The 25033-nt window shown below is 39.6% G+C and overlaps 1 protein-coding gene across 2 annotated transcripts; it reads left to right on the top strand.

Moving 5' to 3' along the window:
• Positions 1-51: 51 nt before the first annotated feature.
• On the top strand, positions 52-23311 carry rbm18 (RNA binding motif protein 18). 2 transcript variants are annotated; one of them, XM_061734281.1, is made up of 6 exons: positions 52-238; positions 3920-4033; positions 10977-11103; positions 12219-12299; positions 17162-17262; positions 21586-23311. In XM_061734281.1, exons 2-6 carry the CDS (start codon positions 3927-3929, stop codon positions 21767-21769), a joined length of 600 nt encoding a protein of 199 aa, XP_061590265.1. In that variant the 5' UTR covers positions 52-238; positions 3920-3926; the 3' UTR covers positions 21770-23311. The 2 variants fall into 2 exon arrangements, with proteins under 2 accessions (XP_061590265.1, XP_061590264.1); XM_061734280.1 differs by having other exon boundaries at positions 12219-12305.
• The last annotated feature ends 1722 nt before the right edge of the window (positions 23312-25033 follow it).

Here is a 25033-nt window from a genome sequence, read left to right as displayed (position 1 = left end):
AAAACCGGGTACATCCGCAAGACGGTCACACAGGCCACAACATCATTCTGCGTCTTTGTTGTGAACGGAAAGCGAGGCGATTCCTCCCTCAAACTCGACAAATCATCGGGTTTTTACAACAGAAAAGCTTCCCTACGAAGTCATTACAATGATTTTTTGACTGATTCTTCCTGGGAGTTGGGATCCAGTCCGCGTTACGTCGTGGGAGTCGCTTGAAGACGAAGTTTGATATAACGAGGTAAAGAAACAGCAGACAGCTATATGCTAAGATCCACTGCTGGTTTAAAATACACAGTTTAAACATGTTACTGCCTGGACAAAGGCTGGTTTAACATTACACAGTCTGAAATAAGCAGTCACACGAGAAAAACCCTGCACCATTCTCTTAGTGTTCTTGTGTTTTAAAGGTTTTAGCAGGAAAGAGTATTAATGACACCGTTTTAAAGTGTCAAAAAAGTTCTAAAACAGCTTAGTGTAATTTAATATCTAACTCAATTGAAAATTGTAAACTTTATACATAAACTGAATACACATGGAAAATGTGCACTTTCAACCTAATTTCCCATCGCTTGCTTCATCTATGCTGTTTTAATCACATTTGTGTGCTTTAACTTTATGGAAGAAGTTCAGAGGAAATTCCCCCTTTTATCACTTCAGATTTAATGAAATGGCAAACGATGTGATCATGCCGTCTGGTCTCAGACTACAGTAATAATAAATAGCTTTATTTATCCTTTAGGAACTTCATTTGTGTAAAAGCATCAGCATCAGTGCGTGTACAGGTAACATATACAACAGGACAGTACAGAAACAAACCAAACAATCCATATAAAGCAACATACATTGGGCAATCACAGGTACTGCTGGACTTAGATGCTGTAAACCATAGCATAGATAAAATACGAGAGAACAAAGAGATAAAAATTAAGTCCCCCATTAAGTGCGTAATAAATACAATGATTTTAAAAATATGTTTAAAAGCGGGTACAAAAATAAATAGGTAAAATCAGCTGTACAGGATGGCAACGATCAGATCAGATCAGATTGTCCTTTATTTCTCCCTCAATGGGGAAATTCGCTTCGTGCAGCAGCAGTACACTCAACACACACAAAAATATATAATTACAAAAAACAGCATATACATTGGAATGAAAAATAAAAAGTAGTGCACTACAGGAAAGAAGGAAAGAAAAACAGTGCAAAAAAGGTAGGATGTTTATGAGGTAGACAGATATTGCACATGTTGCTACTGTGAGCAGGCCTGGTATCCGCGCCCATAATATAGTTTTAACAAATTAACATGACAAAGTTGCATCTTTTTCTTGCGCTCTGGCCTAGAAACAATATAATTCTGGTCAGACACCCGCTTCACAACAGTGAATGGCCCAGAAAAGTTTGTTTGGAAAGGAGAACACAGTCCATGAAAGTCCCTCACTCCCGAGGGCGTACGCCACTGAGAAATGACTCGAGATGACTCTGCTTCTCACTTTTCCTCCAGGTCCTAAACCTGGCCTCCGGAACCAATTCATAAGCCCTCAAAACCACTGATTTAACCATTAAGTAGTCCTCACTGTCAATGCAGAAAAAACCTCCCAAGCCCAACCCGTCAAAGCCACATGTTCAAACAGCACAAAAATTACTCTGAATTCTCCTCAGGCAACATCCTCAAGTTACCCAACACATCAAAAGTATCGACAGACTGATCAGAAACGGGAGACACAGCCCCATCAGCCGACTCTGCTCCAGGTCCAAACAGGCCTGCTCCGTCTGCTGATGCATCCTCTCAGCAGCCAACTGCTTCTCCACTTCCACCTGTAATCTGAATTCATCATGTTCAAACTGCAGTAAAGGTAACTCCTGCTGCTGCTCGAAAGACAAACCTGGGACCAGCGAAGGAGGCAACAAAACACCAGAAGGAGCGGGAGGATTCTCAATCAAGACACGATTCTCAAACAAATTAGCCTTCACCATATCCTTCAGGCGTTTATCACCAATGTCAGTCTCATAATGCTCCGCTATTCTGAGCAGTTGATCTTTCGTACCGAGATCCAACAGATCTCCGATGGAGAGCTGACGAGACAAACTCCTCCAAACCTGGCATAATGCAATGCACAAAACACAAAGAGAAGTGTAGCGCTGATCGCTGTGCACAAACCAAACAAATGATATATGCCCCACTAACTAACACCAACACTCCCTAACTAACTAAACTCAGCCTAGTCTTCACGCAGTGACAGCGGTGGGAATTTTAAGCGGCAAAGCCCGATGGCGATGCAAAGCAACCAGGAACTGGCGTCTCCACCCGAGTCACGGATGTGCTCCCAAGCCAAGGCGCTCTAACCAAGTCACCGCAACACTATCAAAACAAAAAACCTGACGAAACGAAACCCAAAGGGGTAACGTCACTTAGCCGGACAGAGGCAACAAAGGGTGGGTGCACAAAGAGTGCGCACAGGACAGACATCAACATCACAGATTGGCCCGCACACAGCAGGCAAAAACCCACCAGCACACCCAAAACATTTAAAAAAAACAGACAATAGAACTGTGCACCACCACCAGCACAAACGCATCTCCAAGCACAAAGGAAACGTCATCCACTAAACCAAAGACGCACAAATCCAAAAAGCGAAAAACACACGTCATGACCCAGCTCAAAAGCCATGGCAAACAAAGATGGAGGTACGCAGGAGTTGAATAAACATGATACAGGGCCCAGGTGTTCCCAATCACTCACTCACTCAGTCTGACAAACAGTGTGTGATATTTAAAGAAAACAAATGCACGTGTAGAGCTGAGGCAGTGGATCTTTTGGTTTAATTTAACAATACTGCAAAGATGGTACTGGACATAACCTGGCATTACACAGTTTTAATATTACAGTGGAAATCTCTGTGGGAAAAAAGAAAGGAAAATATTTGTCTTTATTGGGCACACTTCACTGTCACTCATTGTAGACTTATTGTACATGTTATTGCTGTACAATGTGCAGACATACTACAGAAGCCATTTATTCAAGTAGTATATTGAATTAAATATGTATTGGACATTTGCTTACTATAACAAATGTTTTTGACCTACGATCACACAATCACATTTGTTCAGGCACTTAAAATCAATCAATATGAATTGCAGATAAGGATTAATATTCTGTCTAATTTAAATAGACTTTGAAATTACAGTTGATTTTTCCAGTGCTCTACATCATATTTTACATGCATTTTATTGAAGAATTTAGGATCAGCCAGTGCACTTTTGTGGCAAGTTGTTATGACAACTGCCTATGTGTTACAAGCACTACCTGTTGCTGCTGAGCTGCACTGTTGAACCATTTCATGGTTTGAAAAGTCATTCTGACAAATTCAGGATAATGGGAGCATTGAATGTTGATGGTGAGACTGGTAGCCAAATCTCTGCTCAGTTCCCTCCGTTTCTGAGTTTCTGATTGGTCAATGACGACACAGTCCTCAGATGGAGGACATTTGTAGTACTCTGTAATGCTGCATTATTTTCCACTCAGTCAACATATTACTACCAAGTGGTTGGGGCTTCAGGTTCATGATCCGAATGTCGTGAGTTCGAACCCTGGCACTGGCGTCACTTTGTGCATCCTTGGGAAAGATGCTTTACTCTCGGCTTCCCTCACTTCACCCAGGTGTGTGAATGAGTTCCTAGCTTTGCTAGGGGAAGTATCCAGCGATAGACTAGCGTCCTATCCTGGGGTGGTTACCACCTGTTCGTTTGCGCTACAGAAACCGGAGATAAACACCGGCTCTATGGGCCACAAGGCTCAAAAAGGACATACATCATCATGACATACATCATCTATGTGTTCACTAACTTCCAGCAAATTTGTGTGCATTGACATAAAGGCAACCTACTAACTTCTACTAAAGTAATTTCATCCTGCTTTCCACAGAGTACACATGACATCTGCAGCAGAGACTGTGGAAAATGCCTCCATTATTTCAGAGAGCGTGGCACATGACGGAAACCGCTTGTGGATCGGCAACATCGATCCCAAAATCACAGAGTGAGTAAATCCACCCCAGGCGTCTGCCGGGTTTGTCTTTTCTCTTCAACTTTTGAACAGAGTTCAGAACAAGTCTTGATTGCTTTAACATCTTAACAATAACTCTGGATTTCTTGCCAGATTGTAACTTTGTTATTATTATTTTTTAAGATATTTTGTGGCTCTAGTGGCCTTTATTCAAGTTGCAGACAGGAAGGGGGTAGAGAGAGAGAATGGGGATGACATGCAGCAAAAGGCCGGAGGCTGAGACTGGAACCTGCGACCGCTGCAGGAGGACTGTAGCCTCAGTACATGGGCTGCTTGCTTAAAGCACTGTGCCACCCAGCGGCCCGGGATTTTTACATTTTTACAGAAATACATCTTAAATAACAAAGCAGAGGTGAAAAAATATAATTACTCAACTGCAAAGGTTACTCAACACACGTGAGATATTAAACATAACAGGTGATTTAAAAACAAAATAAATGAAAAGCATCATTCAGTACTGATTTTTCCAGATGCTACAATTTAGTCCGTGTTATAAACCCCATGCTTTTGTCTGGAACTTGGTTCTACCACACAGCAACATATTGTGTGTGCATATATGATTAATTAACCGTGTGTGCGTGTGACATCGGCTGAGATAGAGCAGACAGGGCAGGGTGTGTGAAAGAGAGGCAGTGAGGCGCGGAGACCTGCTCTGGTAAGGAGCAGCCATCATTCCTCACTCACCTGCCCTGTTTACTCTCCGTATGTCAACCTGTGTGTGTGTGTGTGTGTGTGTGTGTGTGTGTGTGTGTGTGTGTGTGTGTGTGTGTGTGTGTGTGTGTGTGTGTGTGTGTGTGTGTGTGTGTGTGTGTGTGTGTGTGTGTGTGTGTGTGTGTGTGTGTGTGTGTGTGTGTGTGTGTGTGTGTGTGTGTGTGTGTGTGTCAAACACCTTTCTGTTGTGGTGTTGACCATCTGATTGATAAGATCATCCCTATGTATGTTGTGGGAGAATCTTTTTTGGCGGGGGGTTCCAGGTTGGAGGGGGTGTGTTTGTCCGCCTGTAGGGGCTGCTGGAGAATGTACGGACCACAGTTCTGGTGGGCGTCTAGACAGGAGTTTCCTTCCCCTTACCCTGCTCTGCTTTTCCTTAAATAGTCCACCACCTCACAGTATGGAGAGAAAACAAGAGAAATGCCCGTGGCCTCTGTTGCTGATTGGGAAGATTAATTAGCTCCAGAATAGCCCATGCAGGACTCTCTGTTTGTCCTGCTGAGCCAAACCCTAAGCTGAGGAGGAACGTGCACCTGAAACGCAAAAAATCTGATTAACTAAAGGCAAATAACTAAAGCCCTACTTCGATTTTAAAATATGAAATCAGTAGTGAATAAATCTTCTTTTTAGGTTTTATTTTAATAACAGAAATCATGTTCTATTTTATGTCTATTGAAATTTACATAATGAAACCTGACTCGGATATAAATAAATTAAACTTACATTTTACATGAACATGCTTGTTATGCAATAAAGTTGTTTTTATTTGCTAGTAAGAAGTCTAAGAATAATGGTAAAGTATGTCCAGAACCTTTTTCATTTGGAATTCACTGCAAACATCATTTTTACTCATTAAAAAAAAAAAAGACTTGGAGATCTGCAATAAACTTTTGCGAGCCAAGTCTCTTTTATGTGAAGCCTGACACCTCTGAGGGATTTCTGTCCATGGTCTCATGGGATTTCATGGGATTTTAACCTTGATGATGACTCACACAACTTCTGACGAGTTATGTGAGGTAAGAGCTCCTCTTGTTCTATTTGCCACATCCAGTTACTACAGAAAAACAAAAGGGACTCTTTTTGGTCCTTCATGTGATATTTACACGTGATGAAGATGTTCCCATTGCAGTTTGGCAAAATATTTCTTTTTCAATTAGCCAGAACATTCAACGAATGCAAGTATGAAAACAGTTTTTGTGATATGTGAGGGTTTTTGTGAAAATCTTATCTGACCAGGCATATTTTCAATTCCCCGTTCCAATTTGTACAGTTTCAAGGGTAATGATCTTCCACTGGGAAAACTTGGTCCTAGCATCAATGCAGAGTTTACTTTGACATGTACAACCCCACCTAAACCTTTTTGCAGACCAAGTACACTCCACTACAAGACCAAAAACATTATTGTGCCCACCCCCATGCAGAGCAATATGCTGGATCACAGTGCAATAACTGCTTATTATGGTACACAGCTGAGAACCCAAGAAGTTGACCCAACCGCCAATCTCCCCATTTGTAAATCTGTTCGAATGCAGCAAATCAAGCGCAATCCACAGAGGCCTGTAATCGTCCCCTCTTGTTCTGGCAGGACGGTTGTGGGCAGATGTTTCCAATGTTGTGGTCTTGTATGAAATAGCTACATTTCATAAAATGTCAGATATTTCGGAGAGGTCAGGCTCTGCTTTGGTTGGTCTGGGCGAATTATCAGATCGATTAAGATGTGATGATGTAAGAATGAGGCACTTCCAGTTTGTGTAATGTGGTGTCTGTCAGACGTATTATTTTTGGCTTGTGCATAGTAATGATTAATTACAAGCTTTGTTGCTGGAAGAAAGATAAAATGCTGCTGTTCAGGCCTTTTTTTGTTTCCTTCAAGGATGGGCTTGAATAAAAAAAAAAAACACAAAAAAGGTAATCAGAAAATGATTTTTTTTTTGTTTCTTATTTTGTACAGGTAGCAACTTCTTGAGGAAAAAATACTTTACTTCCTTCAAGTTTGCAGGAAAATATGATATAAGTCCTTACAAAGGCTCAACAATCAGTCCCACATGATTTCTTTTTATTATTGCAATGCATTTCTTGGAGCTGAGTTGAATACAGTGTCTGGTCAGGTTTTTTTTTTTTTTTCATCTTTCCTGGCACATCTCACGGAGCAGAAGCAAAGCAGGTGTAACTCGTGCTTTCAGCACACATACATGTTTTTATACGTTTGTCTGTTTGGTAGTAATCCATCACCTTCCACCTCTTTGTTCCCTCTCTGGATCTCGCTGTAAAGTTGTGGACCTGGAGTTTGTCGTGGACCGTATTAACGAGTTTAAATCTGATGTCAACCATGAACTTACTCACACTGCTGTCCTTGGGTTTCGTGAAAATATGAAGACACAACAGATAGCTGCATTGCCAGAAAGTCAGAACTTAACCCCTCCTCTTCAAAATTCCTTTGCTTCTGACCTGCACTTTTCCCGACCGAACCTCTTGTCTTATCTGTTCTAAGACTGGACTCACGCATCCCCTCGTTTTGCTTCCTTCCTTCCTCTTCTCTGCTTCCAAGCTCTTGTATCTGTCTCACCTGGCTTCTCACCTCCTCTTTTCTCTCTAGCTTATCCTCCTCCTCATCCTCATCCACCTTTCACCGTGCTGTCAACATCCCCTCTCTGAACTTTACTCTCCCTTTGCCCACCTTTCCCTCCCTTTTCCTCACTCTCCTACCCCCTCTCTTCCTCCGGTGGTTTTTATAGCCCCCAGGAGAAGCAGCCCATTGTGGTCCATAAATGTTCTTGGAGTGTCTGCCATTTAATCTGCCTAAAAAATACACATATGCAAAAGTAGGTAGTTGTGTAGCAAAACCAGAGATGATATTTAAAGCACTGAGAAACATTCAGCCCAAGTTTACTCTGCCACACCAAAATCCAATGCAAACATTTTCCTCAAATTTCATGAGCAAGAGAAAATCATTTATTGAAATTAATTTGATTGACTATTTAGAGGCTTTTCAAGTGCGAGGCTACTCCAGGATGAGTCACTTCCTCAGGGGAGGCTCGATGGGTGTTGTCTGGGAAAGGCAGAAATTCTCGCCTGCTCTCCCTCTGGGGAGTCGTAGCGAGGTGGAAGACATTTGTGAAACCTGTTGCTTAAATCTCTGCTGCAGCCCGAGTGTCCAGCGCTGGATCCCATTCACACGTTTGCACACGTTTGCCCAGTCACGTCATTTTTATTGTGACACAAACCGCCTGAGGCTTTAAAAATAACAAGAGTCTAAACAATAAAAGACTCTAGCATACATCCCCCTTGAACAGTTATACAATAAAACAAATTTGGCATCACTGTGAGGTCTGAAGTTACACCAGTGAAACAAAAACACAGAAAGTGCCTGTTGGTTCTGTTCTGTTCGTCCATTTTTAATATTGTTTTGTTCTCTCTCTTTTATGGGTTAAAATGCTATTTTTGATGGAAATAAATTGGACTTATCACAACATAAAAGCCATATGTTTGCCAAAATCTGTGCGGCCCATAAAGGTTATGTCATTAACTGGTTAATCCCCTCATATGAATGTGTAGTTAATGTTATTAGTGAGTCTTATGATTGTCTAAATATGTGTACAGTTTCCTTTAGTTACATTTGAAGAAATATTTTTTTATTTTAGGACTCATCCTCCTGCTGGCAAAAAAAACATCCATAGTAACTTTGGATTGTCCTGGTTATCTCTTGTGATAAACTTTGGATTGTTTTACAGCACTACGTCACACATCAGCAAGGATAAGGCTCTATCAGAGCTACTGTTAAAGCCATGGCAAAGGCAAGTAACATACTAAAGAAAAATTATGACAGAAGAGAAACTAGAGAGAGACCAAACGAGTAAATCTTGAACAGCGTCCTAAAAGTGACTTAGAGAGATCCGCTAAGCTAAGAAGTACATAATTTCCTTAGCAATACTTTAAAGTAGGATGCACTTGCAGCAGTTCATGATGGGTAGAACTTGATGAGATGATGCCTACCAACATTTGCAGACTCCTTCGGTGGCTCTGGAAATTGTGTCCCAATCGTAGGATTGTGGGTTCATACTTGAATCTCTCGTGACATCAAATTTTTATTTTTGCTCCAGAATATTTTCCACAATATGTATATAAAGTATAGGTGTGTTGCCATTAGCAGGGGTTCAGTGTAAAACCGGCAGACAGGAACCTCTAACAGGCCAGACCCCCTCTTTAACAACTACAGCTGACCTGTCTCTATTATTGAAGTGCCACACGAGAACCATAGACTGAACAAACTATACAGTTGAACACTTGATGGGCTTTTTTAGCTTTTAACAAACAGACGGCTGCACAAAAGCAGACAAAAAAGCTGAATGCAGCGAATGAAGAAAGAGAAGAAGACATTATTAAACATAAGGGAGGCTACTTGTGGTTTTGTTTACTTTATTTTAATAATCACTGGGGTGGTAGCGATTGAAATTAAAAGCATAACCCCTACTGGACCTCTTCACTGGCTTAATGCACCAACAAGGCCTGAGCCGGTCATCGATTCTTCTATAGCTTTGTTTTTTTTATAATGTTTAACCTCATCAAATGGACTCACAGCCAAATTGGGTCCAAATTGTTCAAATTCATTGTGGTCACATGATTTATGTTTTCGTGAAAGTGCTGAAAGTAATGTAGAAATCCTGATCAGTCCCCTGCCATGTAGTTCCTGTAGGCCAATCTGAGTACCTCTCCTAATACAGGAACAATTTTGCCCCATAAAGGGAAACTTTTGAAGATTTGTTCCTGGTAATGGAAACATCTGCCAAATGTATCTCCAGAAAAACTACCCAGAACCCCCTCACCTTATATGTATGACTGTCTGAGGGAATAAGAACATGGTTTCCGCGGGGTTTTAAAAAGTATTAAAAAGTGATAAACGAAAATTGCCAAATTTAAGGCCATTAAAAGTGTTAAATTCACTGTCAGAGGTATTATTTTTTTTAAATTGGTATTATTTTTTACTTTTTACATTTTAATCAGTCTATTTTATGTCATTCACAAAGTGAAATAAATGTGAAACATCTGGTCAACATCAATGAGTCTATAAATCTGTTCTGTATAGTGTTCTGTAGTTCAAAATCTGTATTAATGTTAAAAGAGCCGTGATTAACACTTAATGTTGTGACAGTTTTTTTTTTAAATCTGAAGGTAGTGAAAAAGGTATTAAATTTGTATTAAATTTAACATAAGGATTGCTGTATAAACCCTGAAGAAGAACTTGATTAAATATGTTATACCTTTTAGTACCCAAACAAGGTCAAACTTTCCCTGATCATCTTAAAGTTTCACTTAAACAAGCAGTCTACTTTTTTATTCTCACACCTTGATGTAATTGTACCATCTTTGTGAATTCACCAGCAACTCCAAAGTTGCACATATTGCAGCACCACCTTTTATTGAGGAGCATTCCCAGCAAACCAGACCTGCTTGTTGTAAGAACTGAGGTATTTTCTAAAAATATAAATATCAGACAAAAGAAGTATGTGTACCTTTCTTTTTGTCTCAGCCAGCCCCCAGGCCATTCACAGAAACATAGCAGGGAATATTACGTCCAAGTGACCCTGAACTCATTGCTTTTTTCTGGACCATCAGTGAAACATATTTTTCCCATGACTGCTAACGGTCATTCTCTCTCTCTCTCTCACACACACACACACACACACACACACACACACACACACACACACACACACTCTACATAGCTCTTCAGTGACCACATAGCTATCGTCATTTGTATTGCAACAGTCCCCAGCAGTTCAACATAGTCGATGGAGGTTGTTTGTGCAGAGCTCGTCGCTCAGGGGGGATTTAAGGCTTCCTCTGTTTTATTCCCTCATTGTCCTGCTACTGTATCCTCAGCATTGTCTCAATAAGAGATTTACTGTCAGTGGCCTGCCACAGCAGCTGGCCTGCTGCTAAAAAGGTGTCAAGGAGAGAAAGCTGTCATTCTCATTAGCCCCACCTGACAATCTCACACACTGAGCGGAGGCAAAGTGTCTGTGGAGCTGATCTATGTGCTCACTTCCCAGGGTTGTTCGATAATAGTACTTATCTACGATCAAGGAAATTAATAATAAGATTTAACCTGCTGAGGGAACTACATGTGGAACAAAAAAAGTCTTTTTTTTTTCTTCTTTGTCTTTGAATTATAACGTTTTGGTCTTTATGTGATTTCTCTCGACAGGTTTCATTTGATAAAGTTGTTGGAAAAGTTTGGCAAAGTTAAACAGTTTGACTTCCTGTTTCATAAGTCTGGGCCTCTGGAAGGACAACCACGGGGCTACTGCTTCGTTAACTTCAGCACCAGAGAGGTACATGAAAATACACACATGCCTTTTTTCCCCTTCGGTGTACTCTGAGTTAAACCTTAAACGTAGAAAATACATCCAAACACTTTTTGTTGTTGTTGATAATACAAACTCTAAACCGTCCTCATTCAGTGGCCGTGCAGTTAATGTGAGTTAATGTAAGAATTGTACTTTTATCCATCTAAAAGGTTTAATCCATTTAAAACTAACCTGAGTTTATTTTCACAACTGCTACAGTTCATTTTGACTGGTGTGAAGACGATAATCACAAATAACCAGGCCACCCCCACCCCAAAAAAAAAAAAAAAAAAAAGTGGTGTTGTCGTTCTGAATGATCTGGCAAACTCCGGTGCGGTCGTCCCGGTCCTCTCCGTGTGAAAAAAAACAGAACCAGAGGCAAAGTTTACAATCTCATCAAGTTATTTGGACCAGAGCAAATGAACTAAGGTGTGAAAGCAACCTTTGAAAGTTTGTGCAGCATGAAAAAGTGTTCCTTTCATACATTATTGCTGTCAGATGTTGTATATTTTATCAAATGAAGTCGATTTATGGGACATCCACACCCAGTCAGGAGCTCATTGTGTTCGACTGAAGTAGACCACATTTCTTTAAAAGAAAAAATGGACTTAAAAGCAGTGCACCAAGCTTCACAGGTTCAGCAGGCACTATTTATTTTGAAGTGTGCCTGAGCATCATGATAAGCATCTAGTTTCACAGCTAGTGTCTATCAGTGGGATATGGAGCCCTCCCAACAGGATTATACAGAGGAAGTGAGTGTTTATCTTACACACTCGCACACATTTGAATGCAGACGCAGTTAGATAAAGAACTTTCATTATTATAATTTAGCATAAAAGCCACTTACATATTTGATTAGACAAAACTACATTTTCCCACAGAGACACGAACGCCTAAGATACGGTCCTTTCCGAGCAGACTGCCAACTCGTCATCTCCGTTGTGAGGGACTAATGATTTAATGACTCGGATGCAATCACTCAGGCTGAATTATTGTTTTTTTTTACATTTTTTTGTCATAATTTAAAAAAATATGCGCCTTTGTTTTTTTCTCTTTGCATCTTCCTGGTATAATCTCTGTGTTTGTGCAACTGTCTGCAGGAGGCGGAGAGGGCGATCCAGTGCTTGAATGGGAAGCTAGCTTTATCCAAGAAACTCGTCGTGCGCTGGGCACACGCTCAGGTGAGGGTAAGTGTCAACCTCAATCCCAAAGGAGCAAACAATTAAAAGTTAAAAGCTCACGGTCAGAACATGGAGAAGATGCCTGAACTGCATATGCAAATGCTCATTTAAAATGAATAAATGACTGAGGGGTTTAGAGAGAAAAAGCAAAAAAATAACAAACAATAAAATGTATGTCAGAGGACAGTTATGAAGGTAAAGTTTTAATGAGGTTCATCTGGTAAAAGATGGTAATTGTGTGTTTCCATCAGTTTTCTTAATTTGACATCACTGCTGCAGAAGATGGTTACAGAGAGCATAGAGATCCCAGCACAGCTTATGCTTCTCTCTTAACAATAGACAGCCTACTGACCAACAGTGAAGGGATATCCTGTATAGAGATGAATCACGCCCTGCACACAAAAGAAATAGTAGAGGGAGGTGAAGGTCAATGCAGGAGCCTCTTCGACAACACTGTTAGATAAATCTGCTCACAGATTCTCTGGAATGGTGCTCAATTTATCATCCCAACCAAAAAAGCAGCTGATACTCTCACAAATATTGATAAATATACACTTCTTTTCAACAAAGAGTTGGATGGGAACAAAAACAATTGGTTCCCACCTGGAACCAAAATTAAAAAAAAAAAAAAAAATGCTCAAGAAGTGTGACAACATGGAGGGTTTCATACTGTACAAGGTGGTAAAACGCATAATGTTCAAGAAGTATATGTGACGACAGCATTTCCACTCAAAGTTAGTTGAAATATGTACTGGTTTGCTGTTTATCAAAACATTTGTGGATACAACCAGCTGGACAATGGTCTGTTGTTTAAATTGAGGTCTGAGGAACAACAAGATATACCGGTAGATTTAATTATTTATATTTAATCCACCTTTGGGGGGGAAAAAAAAAATTCCCAAACTGATTCCGATACTTTGGCTCTGGGTGTCATCAGCCGATACCGAGTACTGACCCAATACTAGTTTTTTTTTTAAAGGTATATATATATATATATATATATATATATATATATATATATATATATATATATATATATATATACCTTTTTTTTTTTTTTCTTTTAAAATTTTTTTTTATTAACAAACTAAAAATGTTTTTAAATTAACATGAATAAAGTAAAGAATAAATATAGAAATCCAGGAATTAAATGAAATCAAACTTTATTTATATAGCACTTTTCATACACAGTAGCGCAAAATGCTTTACATTATAAAATCAACACCAACATATAAAAACTCACCCTCATGGTTAAAAACACATCAGGTCATTTTAACGAACATCCTCGTATTGACACCCACACAGCACACAATAACCCCCCCCCCCCCCCCCCCCACACCCTCCATCTGGTATCTGTATCAGAAAAAGGCTAATTGGGACTTTACAGGCATGAGTGCCGTTTTATTCATATTACCTTTTTAAATCAGCTGGTCTGACACTTCCCGTGCATGGACGTGTGTTCTGTACAAAGAGGTGTGAATAACAGATTGATTCAAAAACAAGCATCATGTCTTTTGTTGTTGTTGAGGCACCTTGTTTTCTTTGTGAGGTGTTTCTATTATTGTCTTGATAACGGTGCATGATCAGTGTGCTCTGTCTGTGCAATACCAAATTTTGTAGCTGAATACGGTTTGCTGCAGAGGGACCCGGCAGACTAGTGTGAATGTTGAAGTTTACATTACGCAAGCTCCACGCACAAGCGGACACAGAAGCCCTGAATTAACTCTAGACGCATCTTTCTTTCTCTGCGAGTCTTTGTAAACACATTACGTCATCTGCATCCCTTGAAGCATGAGAAAAGTTTTCTCTGGCTTCTTTTTGGTGCGTTTCTTGCTGGTGGCAGTGAGACACTGACAATGGATTTAAACAATAGTGATAGGAATTCTGCATTCTGAGTTCCTGCATTTTGATCTTTATTTGAAACTTATCTTGGCATGATTAGTGCAGTTTTTCTTAAAATGCTCTTTGACAAACTGCGTGATCATGATCATAATTGCACTATACATCGCTGCACCATCTGAATCATTTCTCCATTCTCATCTAATGTCTCCAGTCGTTTAGTTCCAGATCAACCTGCAGGCTCGTGATCCAATAATTGGCCAAATATGAGCCACGTAAGAGCCGAGGCCTCACTGAAGGGCTAAATCACCTGATACTGAACTTAACTGGGCTAACCCGGGAACCTGTGTGAACATGTTTTTATTCTGTAATCTCTGAAACATCTTTCAACATCCATCACCAATAAGTTACACAAAGTGGCAAGCACCACTGAATGCTTACATATTCCCTATATTGCAAGGGGTAGTAGGGAAGGGTATTTTGATATGATGGTTTTTTTTTTGTGAAGGCCAAATACTGATCTTCATACATCAGAGTAGCCATATATGGACATGTTATGCAGACTGAGGGGAAAAAATAAATGCATAAATAACAAAAAGAAACAGAGAGAATGTGGTTGAATGATTCAAGTGGAGAACACGGTAATCAATATTAGTGATATAGGTAATAGTAGCAAGTACAGAGCGGGAATGAGAAAATAAAACACTGCCACAACCTTTTCTGGAGCCCAAACTAGCACAATGACCAATTTTGTCATTGATGCCAAGTAATGGAGGAAAAAAAAGGCCAATAACATTTTTGTTTATTTGTACTACACACTGCTGTCCAAATGCACCATGCTGAAGACTCCACAAGCCACTAGTGATGACATCTTAGAGGCCGCAACTTTGTTTAGGGCCCATATAGCATAGAGTCATGTTTTAAGGTGTCAAACAAACTGCACGAAGCCGAATGCACTATTTTCTGTCTAATCTATAACCCAAACTATACTGTGACCAAAATAGCTTGGGGTTTTTTTTTCAGCTTCCCCTCGCTTTGCTTTTTTTCCCCTCATTTCCCACCTAACAAATTAAATATCTTCGGGTTTGAGGGTTAGAAGCAGAACTGTACTGTTCTGCTGGAAAGTTAGACGTTCTTCGAAAGGTTAGTCTGTGTAAACATTCAACACCGGTCTGACGGCAAACTGCTCATGTAATTGACATAAGGAGCAGTGTCGCATGTTTCACTTGTTTTCCCAATAACAAGGAGACTGCTGTGCGTGATAATCTGATAATTGGCTGAGTTTATTGTGTAGTTTATTGTTCAACCCGCATTTATAGATCTTCTTTGATCATTCCTCTAAATTGTTTCAAATACATGTAGTCAGTATATGAGACAATAGTTAACACTCAAATGATCATATTAAACAAATAATTGTCATGATAAAACAAATTGCATCCATATTAAATTGTAATTACATACTTCCTAGTTCTATATATATATTTACATGTAAAAACGAGTAATGTTTTTTCTCGGAAACGGTCAGACTGGTGTGATTCATCACTTCCACCACTAAGCATGAACTCTGAATCATCTGCTCCTAAAATGTTCCCATTATCTTGAAGAAAAACCTATAAAATGACCTACATGCCACTATTAAACCAGCATGATTTGCTGTGAAATAATTTAGACCTTTTAGGCATCAAATTGATTAGATGCAGATTTTAAAATTGCTCAAATAGAAAAAAAAAAAAATCGAACAGAATATTTTCAATCTAAAAAAAAGTGTTCAAATGTAATTTTTTTGGGTCTCAAATATTTTTTTTGCATTCACACACTTTTTTTTATTGAAGTGACTTTTTTTTTATTGAAAATATTTTTTTCCTCTTTGAAGCAAAAAAAAAAAAAAAATTGCTCAAATATATTATTTGTCTAAAACTAATCCTCATTCCAGTTTATTTCATTTTATTTCTTTTCCAACTTCTACTTACACTCAAAAAAACATTTCTTGCACATCTGTCAGATTGCACTAATGGAAGCGTAAAGATGGTATATTTACGGCACTAATTTATTGGGTTGACTTTTCTCCTGTATAATAATAAATAATTGATGAAAGATTGTTATAACTGAGGGGTTTAACCAAACAAGTCGAAGCATTTTGTCTCAACTTTCCCATTACCCAGGCTTCGGATTGTTTACAGAATGTGTATGGCCTTACTGGCTCTGTGCAGATCCCGATGCATTCCTGCCACATGCCGTTAGGAATAGGTGGAAGGGAAGGGTCCTGGCCAGTGCAGTGGTCATTGTTTAACACTTATTCTTGGCTATACGTGTTATTTATGTCATGAGACGATATTTAAAAACATGTGTGTTTATTTTGGTAACTTATAATGATCCTGTTGTGCTCATTACAACTTTGTCAGGTCATTTTCAAGAATTGTATTTCTGGTATTGGAAGCTGCTGTACCAACCAGTGGAGTTTATATTATTTGTCATATGACCTCTGCTTTATTTTTGTTTTTTTGTTTTCTTTTATTCTTTTTTCTCCACAGGTTACAAGAATTCAGTGTTGGCTGGTGGAGATGTTTGGAAGGTGGTTTTGAAAGGAATGAGAGCAGATGTTGCTTGTTGCTCGTCAGCTGTTCCCACTTTATCCTTCCTCATGCCAGGGGGTGTGATCATGAGCTAGACACACAGTCCTGCTTGGTTGCTATCTGTTAGACCAAACAGACAAGATCAATACAGCAGTTTTATGAAGTTTACATTAGTAAAAGGGGGCTGGAGTTTAAATCTTGTAGGCTCATATGATTCCTTCTTATTTTTAATCATTTGCTTCATTGTGGTTCTGTGGTTTTAAATTATAAACAGGACAGATTCTAACTATGCCTACTTCTTTTTATCATGTGTCTTTTGTTACTGTCCTCATGTCTCTGTTGTTTCTTGCCATGGTTGTCATTTTACTCCTTTTGTTTGTCTTCCTCCATCTGTGCCTCTTCTTTTTTTTTTTTTTTTTTTTTTTCCTGCCCACTGTATTTTGTTTACAGAGGTTTGAAGGTTTCCGTAATGACAAGACGATGCCTCCGAGCCTGGAACCATCGTGCAGCGGTTCAGCAGAGGCAGGGCCCATAACAACCAACCACCTCAGGTTGGCATCATACACACAGACACACACAACATGACATCGTCTTTCTTATTTTAGCATTCTCTCAAGTTTGTCCACCCTGCAACAACTAAATCTGAGAAAAATACGTTTTGCTTTGTGGCCTGTAACTCCATCATCAGCAAAACCTCCATCTTCCTTTTCAAAACCCTAAGCTTCTTAAAATTGGTCTCTAAATGACATACAATATACCTAAAAACGCTTAGCCGCACGGAGTTACGGATGTTAACAAGTGGTAAGAGGCTAAATGGCTCTAATGGCCCTTTTCCACTAGTAGCTACTCTGCGCGCTTCTACTCGCCACGCCCCCGTCTTGCGCTTCTCCACTACGGGCCGAGACGGGTAGAGGCTGGCCGAGTAGGTACTTTTTCTGTACCTATTCTGCCGAGGTTCTGAGCGTGCTGAGTCGGCCCTGGATCTGACGTCATCACCCTCCACGCCATCGATTGGTCGGGGGGCGGGGCCGTCAGACGTTTGAATCAGGAAGCGAGGAGTCAGCGCGAGAACGACTCACGGCTCGCAGGCGATTTTATTATACAGCGCAAACGTCTGTTTGGTGATCCAACTCTGAGGTGCAGATGTTCATAAAAGAGAATTAAAAAAGGGATGTAGACGGGCGATAAGGAACGATCAGATCCACAGGCGCTCTGTTTTACTCTCAGCCGCTCGCAGCTCCAGCTGATTTCTCATCAGCGCCGACACAAACAAAGGGGTCACAGCAGCTTCACCCCAACCCGCCCACTTCTCACCTGGGTGTCGAAAAACAAACGAGGACAAAGCGGGTGGAGGCGGTACGAGGCGTGGCGAGTCAGGGCGCGCTGAGTAGGTACTAGTGAATAAGCGCCATAAATGTACTGTAATGGACCACAGTCTACAGTTTAGAAAAGCACAAATTCTTGTAATATTTGATGCAACTACTGCAGACCCTGATGGACTCTCACTAGAGTCAATAAGATTTTGAGCTTGAAAATTAAAGTCTACAACTACTTGGAGAAATTGTAGTTGTAAATTAAGCTATGTCAACTTGTGAGGTTCAGGTTTGTGTCTGTGTAGAAAAGGTTTTTATTTGTTTAAAAAAAAAAAAAAAGAAAGTCCAATCAATCTTAGTTTTTGATGCATTTAACTTTGCCCCGGCTCTTTGAAGGACATATACCAGGGGAGTGCTTTTAAAGTAAAGTCACTGATTCATGGATAACGTGTTGCCTTTTTTGTTTTTACAATGTCAAAATGTATTAACTGTAACGGAGCTGAAGGCACCAAAACAGTCAGCCCTGGTTGAGTTGTCGTCATCCCAGTTGCTCTGAGATGATCAGCCCAAACCTTGACCTCAGACTAACACACTGTGGAGACTTTATGTGTTTTACACTGTTTTTAACTTTCTGTCTAACAAATATAAACCTTTGCTACAAATCCACTAATTTGATTGTCATATATTTAATTCACAAGGTGATAAAGCTATACGAGCTCTAAATCTTGAGGGTGAGACGTTTCTTCTTTCCGTGCACGAAGTTGTGCCAAAAGTCTTTACACCGGAGACTTAAGTCAGAGCACGTACACCCTTGTCTCTTTCCGCCCGACAGACCCGGTACCGGGTCCAGCAGCTGCATGCACCAGTTCATGTGTGAAGAAGTTACTCAAGAGTTGTCAGGTTATTTTCTTTCAACTTTTTCTCAAACAAATAGCCCTGAAGCCAATATGTCAAAACTCCAAATACATTTTGTCAAGAAAGTATTTGATTTATAACAACTTCAAAATACATATGCAACAATGATGGCGCCCCAACACGAGCAACACCCGCAACAAAACGCTACAGAACGCAAGATCAATATCACTTTTTCTGGGCCGACCACTTCATGCCGATCTCAAAACAAACCGAAAGCCAAAATTCACATTTCACAGCCCGCACATCAGATTGCGTGTTCGTCACACAGTACATCAGCAAATCCCAAATATATTCCCACCAAAAGCAGTATATTTTATTTCCTTACCATTTCGTTGTCATTTTCAGTCTATCCACATCATTCTTTGACCAAAGTTCATGGTTTAATCCTTCATAGTAGTGAAACCGCTTTATCTGCCGTCATTTCATATCCTGCCGCTCGCGGCCATTTTGTTGACTTTTCGTGGCTTTTGGGAATTTACGTAAACTTTGTTGACATTTAACATGTCGCCAGCTTTCAAACCAGATATTACACTTGAACGAGACTTCATCCATCAGGCCTCTACCGTTGAGGGTAAACGCTGGAGCGCAGCAGCCATCTTGGATCAGTGACGCACAGTTGCACAGGGCATGGGGAGAGACGCACAGAGAGACCCGCACAGAGTGCAGTGATGTTTGGATGGAGATTTTACATTAACGAAATCATGTATCATCAAATCATCAAAGTATTTTATACCCATATGCCCTTCAAAGAGGTAAAAACACATTTGGCACATTTTGGCACAGTAGAGGTTTCCAAGTGCCCAAATAGAGAGTCCGCCTGGTACTATTCACACTAAAACCTTTATAAAATCTATGTGATTTAAGCTATTCTCATGTAACTTGGTACAGTTGTTGTCAAGGAGTTGCTAAATCCAGGCAGTGGTGTCTTTAAAATTATATGCATTGCTATCATGGTGTTTTCCACTGTGCAAACTAAAAAAAATCAGACAAGGATAAAAGTGTCTATTTCTTTTCATTGGTTTATCACAATTTGCTCAGGCATGTGAACATTCACACTTTTTCTGACACTGGAAATGTATGCTGTGAGGTCTTAGCTATCCATTGAGACCAAGATTATGGATATTGTCCTTAGAATTGTGGAGATATTGTTGATTTAATTTTGATAGGCTTGTTCAGGCGAAATTCACCTTCAAAATCCCTAGGGGTTAACAGGTTAAAATAAACAGTAAACTATGATATTTGACTTGAAGTTTTTACATCCACTCTGCCTGAAAACATTAGCATTACTTAATGTAATTGATTTAAAATGTAAATAGCACATTTTTGTCATTAATGTAGATCAGCATGGGAACTTTCTGTTGGTTTTGTTGTATGTCAGACGGTAAACCTATTTTGACTGGACTCCCAGTGTCCTTTTAATTCAATTAAAAAAAAAACGTGTGTGTGTGTGTGTGCCTGCCTGAGAGAGCGAAAAGGAGGGGGTCTTTTACTGGTTGAATTATTTTTTTCCTCCAGTCCATTTTTTATGTAAAAAAAAAAAAACTACACTGCATCATGCGTCTTATTTTTTTTCCCCAACCAAAAAAAAAAAAAAAGGCCACTGAAATCATAGTGAAGGTGTGAACTAGATGTCTTTAATCTTTTAAATACAAGAGCAGTTAAGGTATCAGTTGTTTGTAAAATTATCTATAAAAGCTTCTGCAGTGGAGACTGCATGTTTTCATGGAGATCAGCGTGTCCAGTGAGAAACTTTCCAGGTTATTAATACTGCCTTCAGGTTTGGCTGTTGCTTACACCTGTTGACTGCAGCCCTGCAAACACTTGAAAGCACATCATACTGTCCTCACGCCTGGTCCTAAAGTTACTACAGAGGAGATGGTGGTGTTTTACCCCCCACCACCACCACCACCCATTCAGTTTATCATGAGTCCAACGTTGTCATGTTGTTTACTTGTTTATTTTTCGTTGTTATAATGTGCTACTACTGCTGCTACCACTAAATATTTTATTACTTTTCCAACTCTTGCTCTGCATACTGCCCCAAACCGGTTATCTTGAGTATGACACACTCTCCTCGCGTACGTAGCGAGGTTGCAGTTGGTTGTGAATGCGAACGGACCCAAACGCAGGGTCAGACAGCAAGTATATTAGCCACAGTTGCACTTTGTCTGTTGTTATCTCATCTTCTCTACACATCACAAGAGAGAAGGCCCCTTTTTTGACTCTCTGGCGCTACTCTTCTTTCCCTCTTTCATGGCGTCCGTATTAATGGTGCCATCGGTGTAAACCGGAGTCAAGTTCTCTCGTCTGATTTATGTCTGACCTGGCAATAAAGCTTTTTCTGATTCTGATTCTCTCGTGCTTTATAGATAGATAGATAGATAGATAGATAGATAGATAGATAGATAGATAGATAGATAGATAGATAGATAGATCTTTATTGTCATTATAACTATGTACAACAAAATTAAAAGACACACATTTAGACACTTCCTCTTTTCATGCAGCACAAACATCCATTTCTTGCTTCTGTTTCAGGATTGTTGTCACCTATTTCACCTGTAGAACTGTTAAAACCTCACTTTTCCCCCTCTTCACTCAGTTTGTCCCTTATCCTATCTGTTTTTGTTTTTTTTTAACCTTCAGCACAAGTGCAAAGATCCGCGCAATCGAGGCGAAGCTCCAGATGATGGATGAGAATCCAGAAGACAGCTACTCGGGCCCGTCGGCCTACGTTTACAACAAACCACCCGAGAGGAAGCGCTGGGAACCCTACTCTAAATCACACCACAGTAACCAGAGCAGGCCCTTCCGCAGGTTTAGGAGATGACCCATCCTCCGTCCTGTTCTGGAGTTGTCCCTGCCTCCATCTGCTACCCCTCAGCCCCCACCTCCACGTGGAACTTCTTCTTTTTTTCTTTTTTTTAGATTTTTTTGTGGCTCTAGTGGCCTTTTATTCAAGGGGTGAGGGAGAGAGAATGGGCGTGACATGCAGCAACGGGCCGCAGGCAGGGACTGGAACCTGCGACCGCTGCAGAAGGACTGTAGCCTCAGTACATGGGCCGCTTGCTTAAAGCACTGTGCCACCCAGCAGCCCAACACGTGGATGTTCTTTACTCTGACCTTAGACTATACACACCCTGTCAATGAAAAGACTGTTGCGAAGTTGACACATGTGAACAACACCAGGACTGAAATGGTGTTCCTAGAAAAGTGCTGAAGGTTTTTTTTATTTTTATTTCAGGCTACATTATGTAAGGGGTAATGCCCGACGAGGTGTACATTATCATAAATATATGGACGACGAGGGGCGTGAACAGTTTGCCTCGGCGAAGTCCATATATTTATGATAATCTACACCTCGAAGGGGCATTATCCCGTTTAAACCACAGTCACTTACCAAAAAATAAATATTAAATCAGTTATTCATGCTTTAATGTGTTTTCAGTTGAAGTAGTGTGTACAAGCCGAAATAAAGATTCATAACAATAACAATAACAAGAAATCATTAGTTTTATAACAAGCCACAGCTGAGCGGCTGAGTGGACTATTTAATCTCTCGTCTGCAGCCGTTGTAACCTGGTAAGTTACAAAGTTTTTTAACAAGCCATAACTCAGTTTCCTTGGTAACACCTGAGGGTCTGACTAATACCTGGAACAATCACTACCGTCCCATAAGGTCCTTATGCAATGGACACAGTGTTGACTTCTCCAGTAACTAGGACGGACCAGAGATACGACTTAGTAACGGGAGATATTCTAGTCCGCTCAGCTCCGCTCGCCTATGGTACAGTAACAAACAGTAACTATATTTGTTTCAAAGAATCAAAGTCCACAGATAGTTTCCTAAATCGTTTTATTAAGCTACATATATGATATATATATATATTAAGATTTGCCGGACTTCTGCTCTTTACCGTCCTGCGGTAGCCGGCTCTTCTTCTCTGAATCTCCGTTATCAGGCAATTTGACCAAACTTGTTTTCTAGGTGTAGGTTATCACTTTTAACCTACACCTGCCAGCCAATCAGAATTGAGTCTTCACACAGACCGTGGTATAATATGAGTTAATGAGTTGGATATATGACTCGCACCTGACTGTTTTCAAGGTTGGTTCACTTGTCAGTTGTCTTTGTAACTTGTACAGGTTATTGATGCAGATATAAATCATTATTAACACAACTGCAGGTTGTTCAGAAGTGTAAATGCGGATTGTGTTGTTTTTGACCTGCTTGCTCATTTTCAGATCGGCTTACTTTCAGGGTGTATTAGTAGAATTAAAGTAATGAGCCGTGTGTGTGTGCGTGCGTGCGTGCGCACGTGTGCGTGTGCGTGTGTGTGTGTGTGTGTGTGCGCCTGTGAGAGCGAAAATGAGAGGGTCTTTTACTGGTTGAATTATTTTTTTCCTCCAGTCCATTTTTTATGTAATAAAAATAAAAATATATATATATATGTGTATATATATTTTTGTTTTTAAAAATGTGTTCATTAAAATGGAATAATAACTTCTTCATTGTGTTTCATGACTTTCAATTGTCTGTGTTCTGGTTAAAATGAACAGATTCACTCTGAGTTAAAAAATAAACCTTGTTACTCATGAGAGACAATAATTTAGGCCATTAGACTACTAATGCACATAAAAGGTGTGTGTGTGTGTGTGTGTGTGTGTGTGTGTGTGTGTGTGTGTGTGTGTGTGTGTGTGTGTGTGTGTGTGTGTGTGTGTGTGTGTGTGTGTGTGTGTGTGTGTGTGTGTGTGTGTGTGTGTGTGTGTGTGTGTGTGTGTGTGTGTGTGTGTGTGTGTGTGTGTGTGTGTGTGTGTATTTTTTACAAAAAACACATGTTTTAGAAATGACACACTGATGCTCAATTTTCAACTGCTTCTCTCTTGACACAAATATTAAATTCAAAATTGCGTGAAGTGTATTAAAAATCCTGTAAAAAAAAAATATTGCAGTATTTCCTTTTTTATCTGTGTTCCTGTAGCGTTTTCTGGGTTATTGATTTCAGTGTAGCTCACCCCCACCCCCAAGCACCCAGCAGCTTTAACTTAGACCTCCTTTGCAGGGATGGACACCAGTTGATTTATTAAGGATGGATAAGAGCACTGATAAAACCAAATCCTACCTCTTGATTTCAGTCTGCTCTTCGTCGCTTTTATTTGTTGCAAAGTCATCCACATGAGTTCAGAGGTCTTTATATCTGCAAAAGCTTTCCATGTCAATGTTTGTATTTATTTGATTTCAATAAAAGGCATCCAATATCATGACTGTTTTTGGGAGATGGAAATAGATTTTGAACTATTTTAGTTGAATGATTTCTGAAGTATAGATTTACACTTAATTGTGGAATGTTTTCTGTGATTATATATGCATTTATCAGCATAATATTCCTTATCTAATTATCTGGCTTGACTTTCTCTAAAGACATCTGCGCATTCCCATCTATTCAACTACTTATGCTCAATGGTTCTGGGGGCAGGCTATTTGAAACACCAATTTTATATAAATCAATATGGGTTAGCAAATTATCCCTAATTTAAAAATAATAATGTTAAAAAAAAGTTAACTTGTATGTTTTTTTCCCCTACCAATTCGGAATATCCTACATCAATTTCTACAGGTCGCAAGGGATTTCGAAACGTTAAAAATGTTAATTATAATTATTCATTAAGCAAGATTGTGGTGGTACAATCACATTTGAAATTGATTGGATTACATTTTCTATTTAAATGAAAGCGGACAAATAATTTGTATTCGTTTTTTATCCTTATTTTTCATATTCGTTTATCCTTTTGAACGTCAATGTAAAATATACATATTTTACACACATAAACATATGTAGGCCTATATATATATATATATATATATATATATATATATATATATATATATATATATATATATAAAAAAAATGTACGGTATACATGCGCGCAAAAACGAAGACTGACTTTATATTTCAGGTAGCAAACAATTGCCAGTAATCAAGGCAACAATTGTTTACTTTCTCTTGTATCCTCTGGCTTCTGGTGTAAATGTCTCGCATATCAAACATGCAGCTGCAGAGCTTGAGTAAGTTTCTGTCTAACTCTTCCAAAC

Source organism: Cololabis saira, chromosome 11 (assembly GCF_033807715.1).
Source record: "Cololabis saira isolate AMF1-May2022 chromosome 11, fColSai1.1, whole genome shotgun sequence".
Taxonomy (NCBI): Eukaryota; Metazoa; Chordata; class Actinopteri; order Beloniformes; family Belonidae; genus Cololabis; species Cololabis saira.
The sequence above is the reverse complement of the archived record's forward strand: the minus strand, read 5'-3'. Positions and strand labels throughout refer to the sequence as shown.

Coding starts and splice junctions, on each gene's coding strand:
- rbm18 (XM_061734280.1), top strand. CDS start 3,927: ATGACATCTGCAGCAGAGACTGTGGAAAATGCCTCCATTATTTCAGAG. Junction 11,104..12,218: donor TTAACTTCAGCACCAGAGAG/GTACATGAAAAT, acceptor AACTGTCTGCAG/GAGGCGGAGAGGGCGATCCA. Junction 17,263..21,585: donor ATAACAACCAACCACCTCAG/GTTGGCATCATA, acceptor TTTAACCTTCAG/CACAAGTGCAAAGATCCGCG.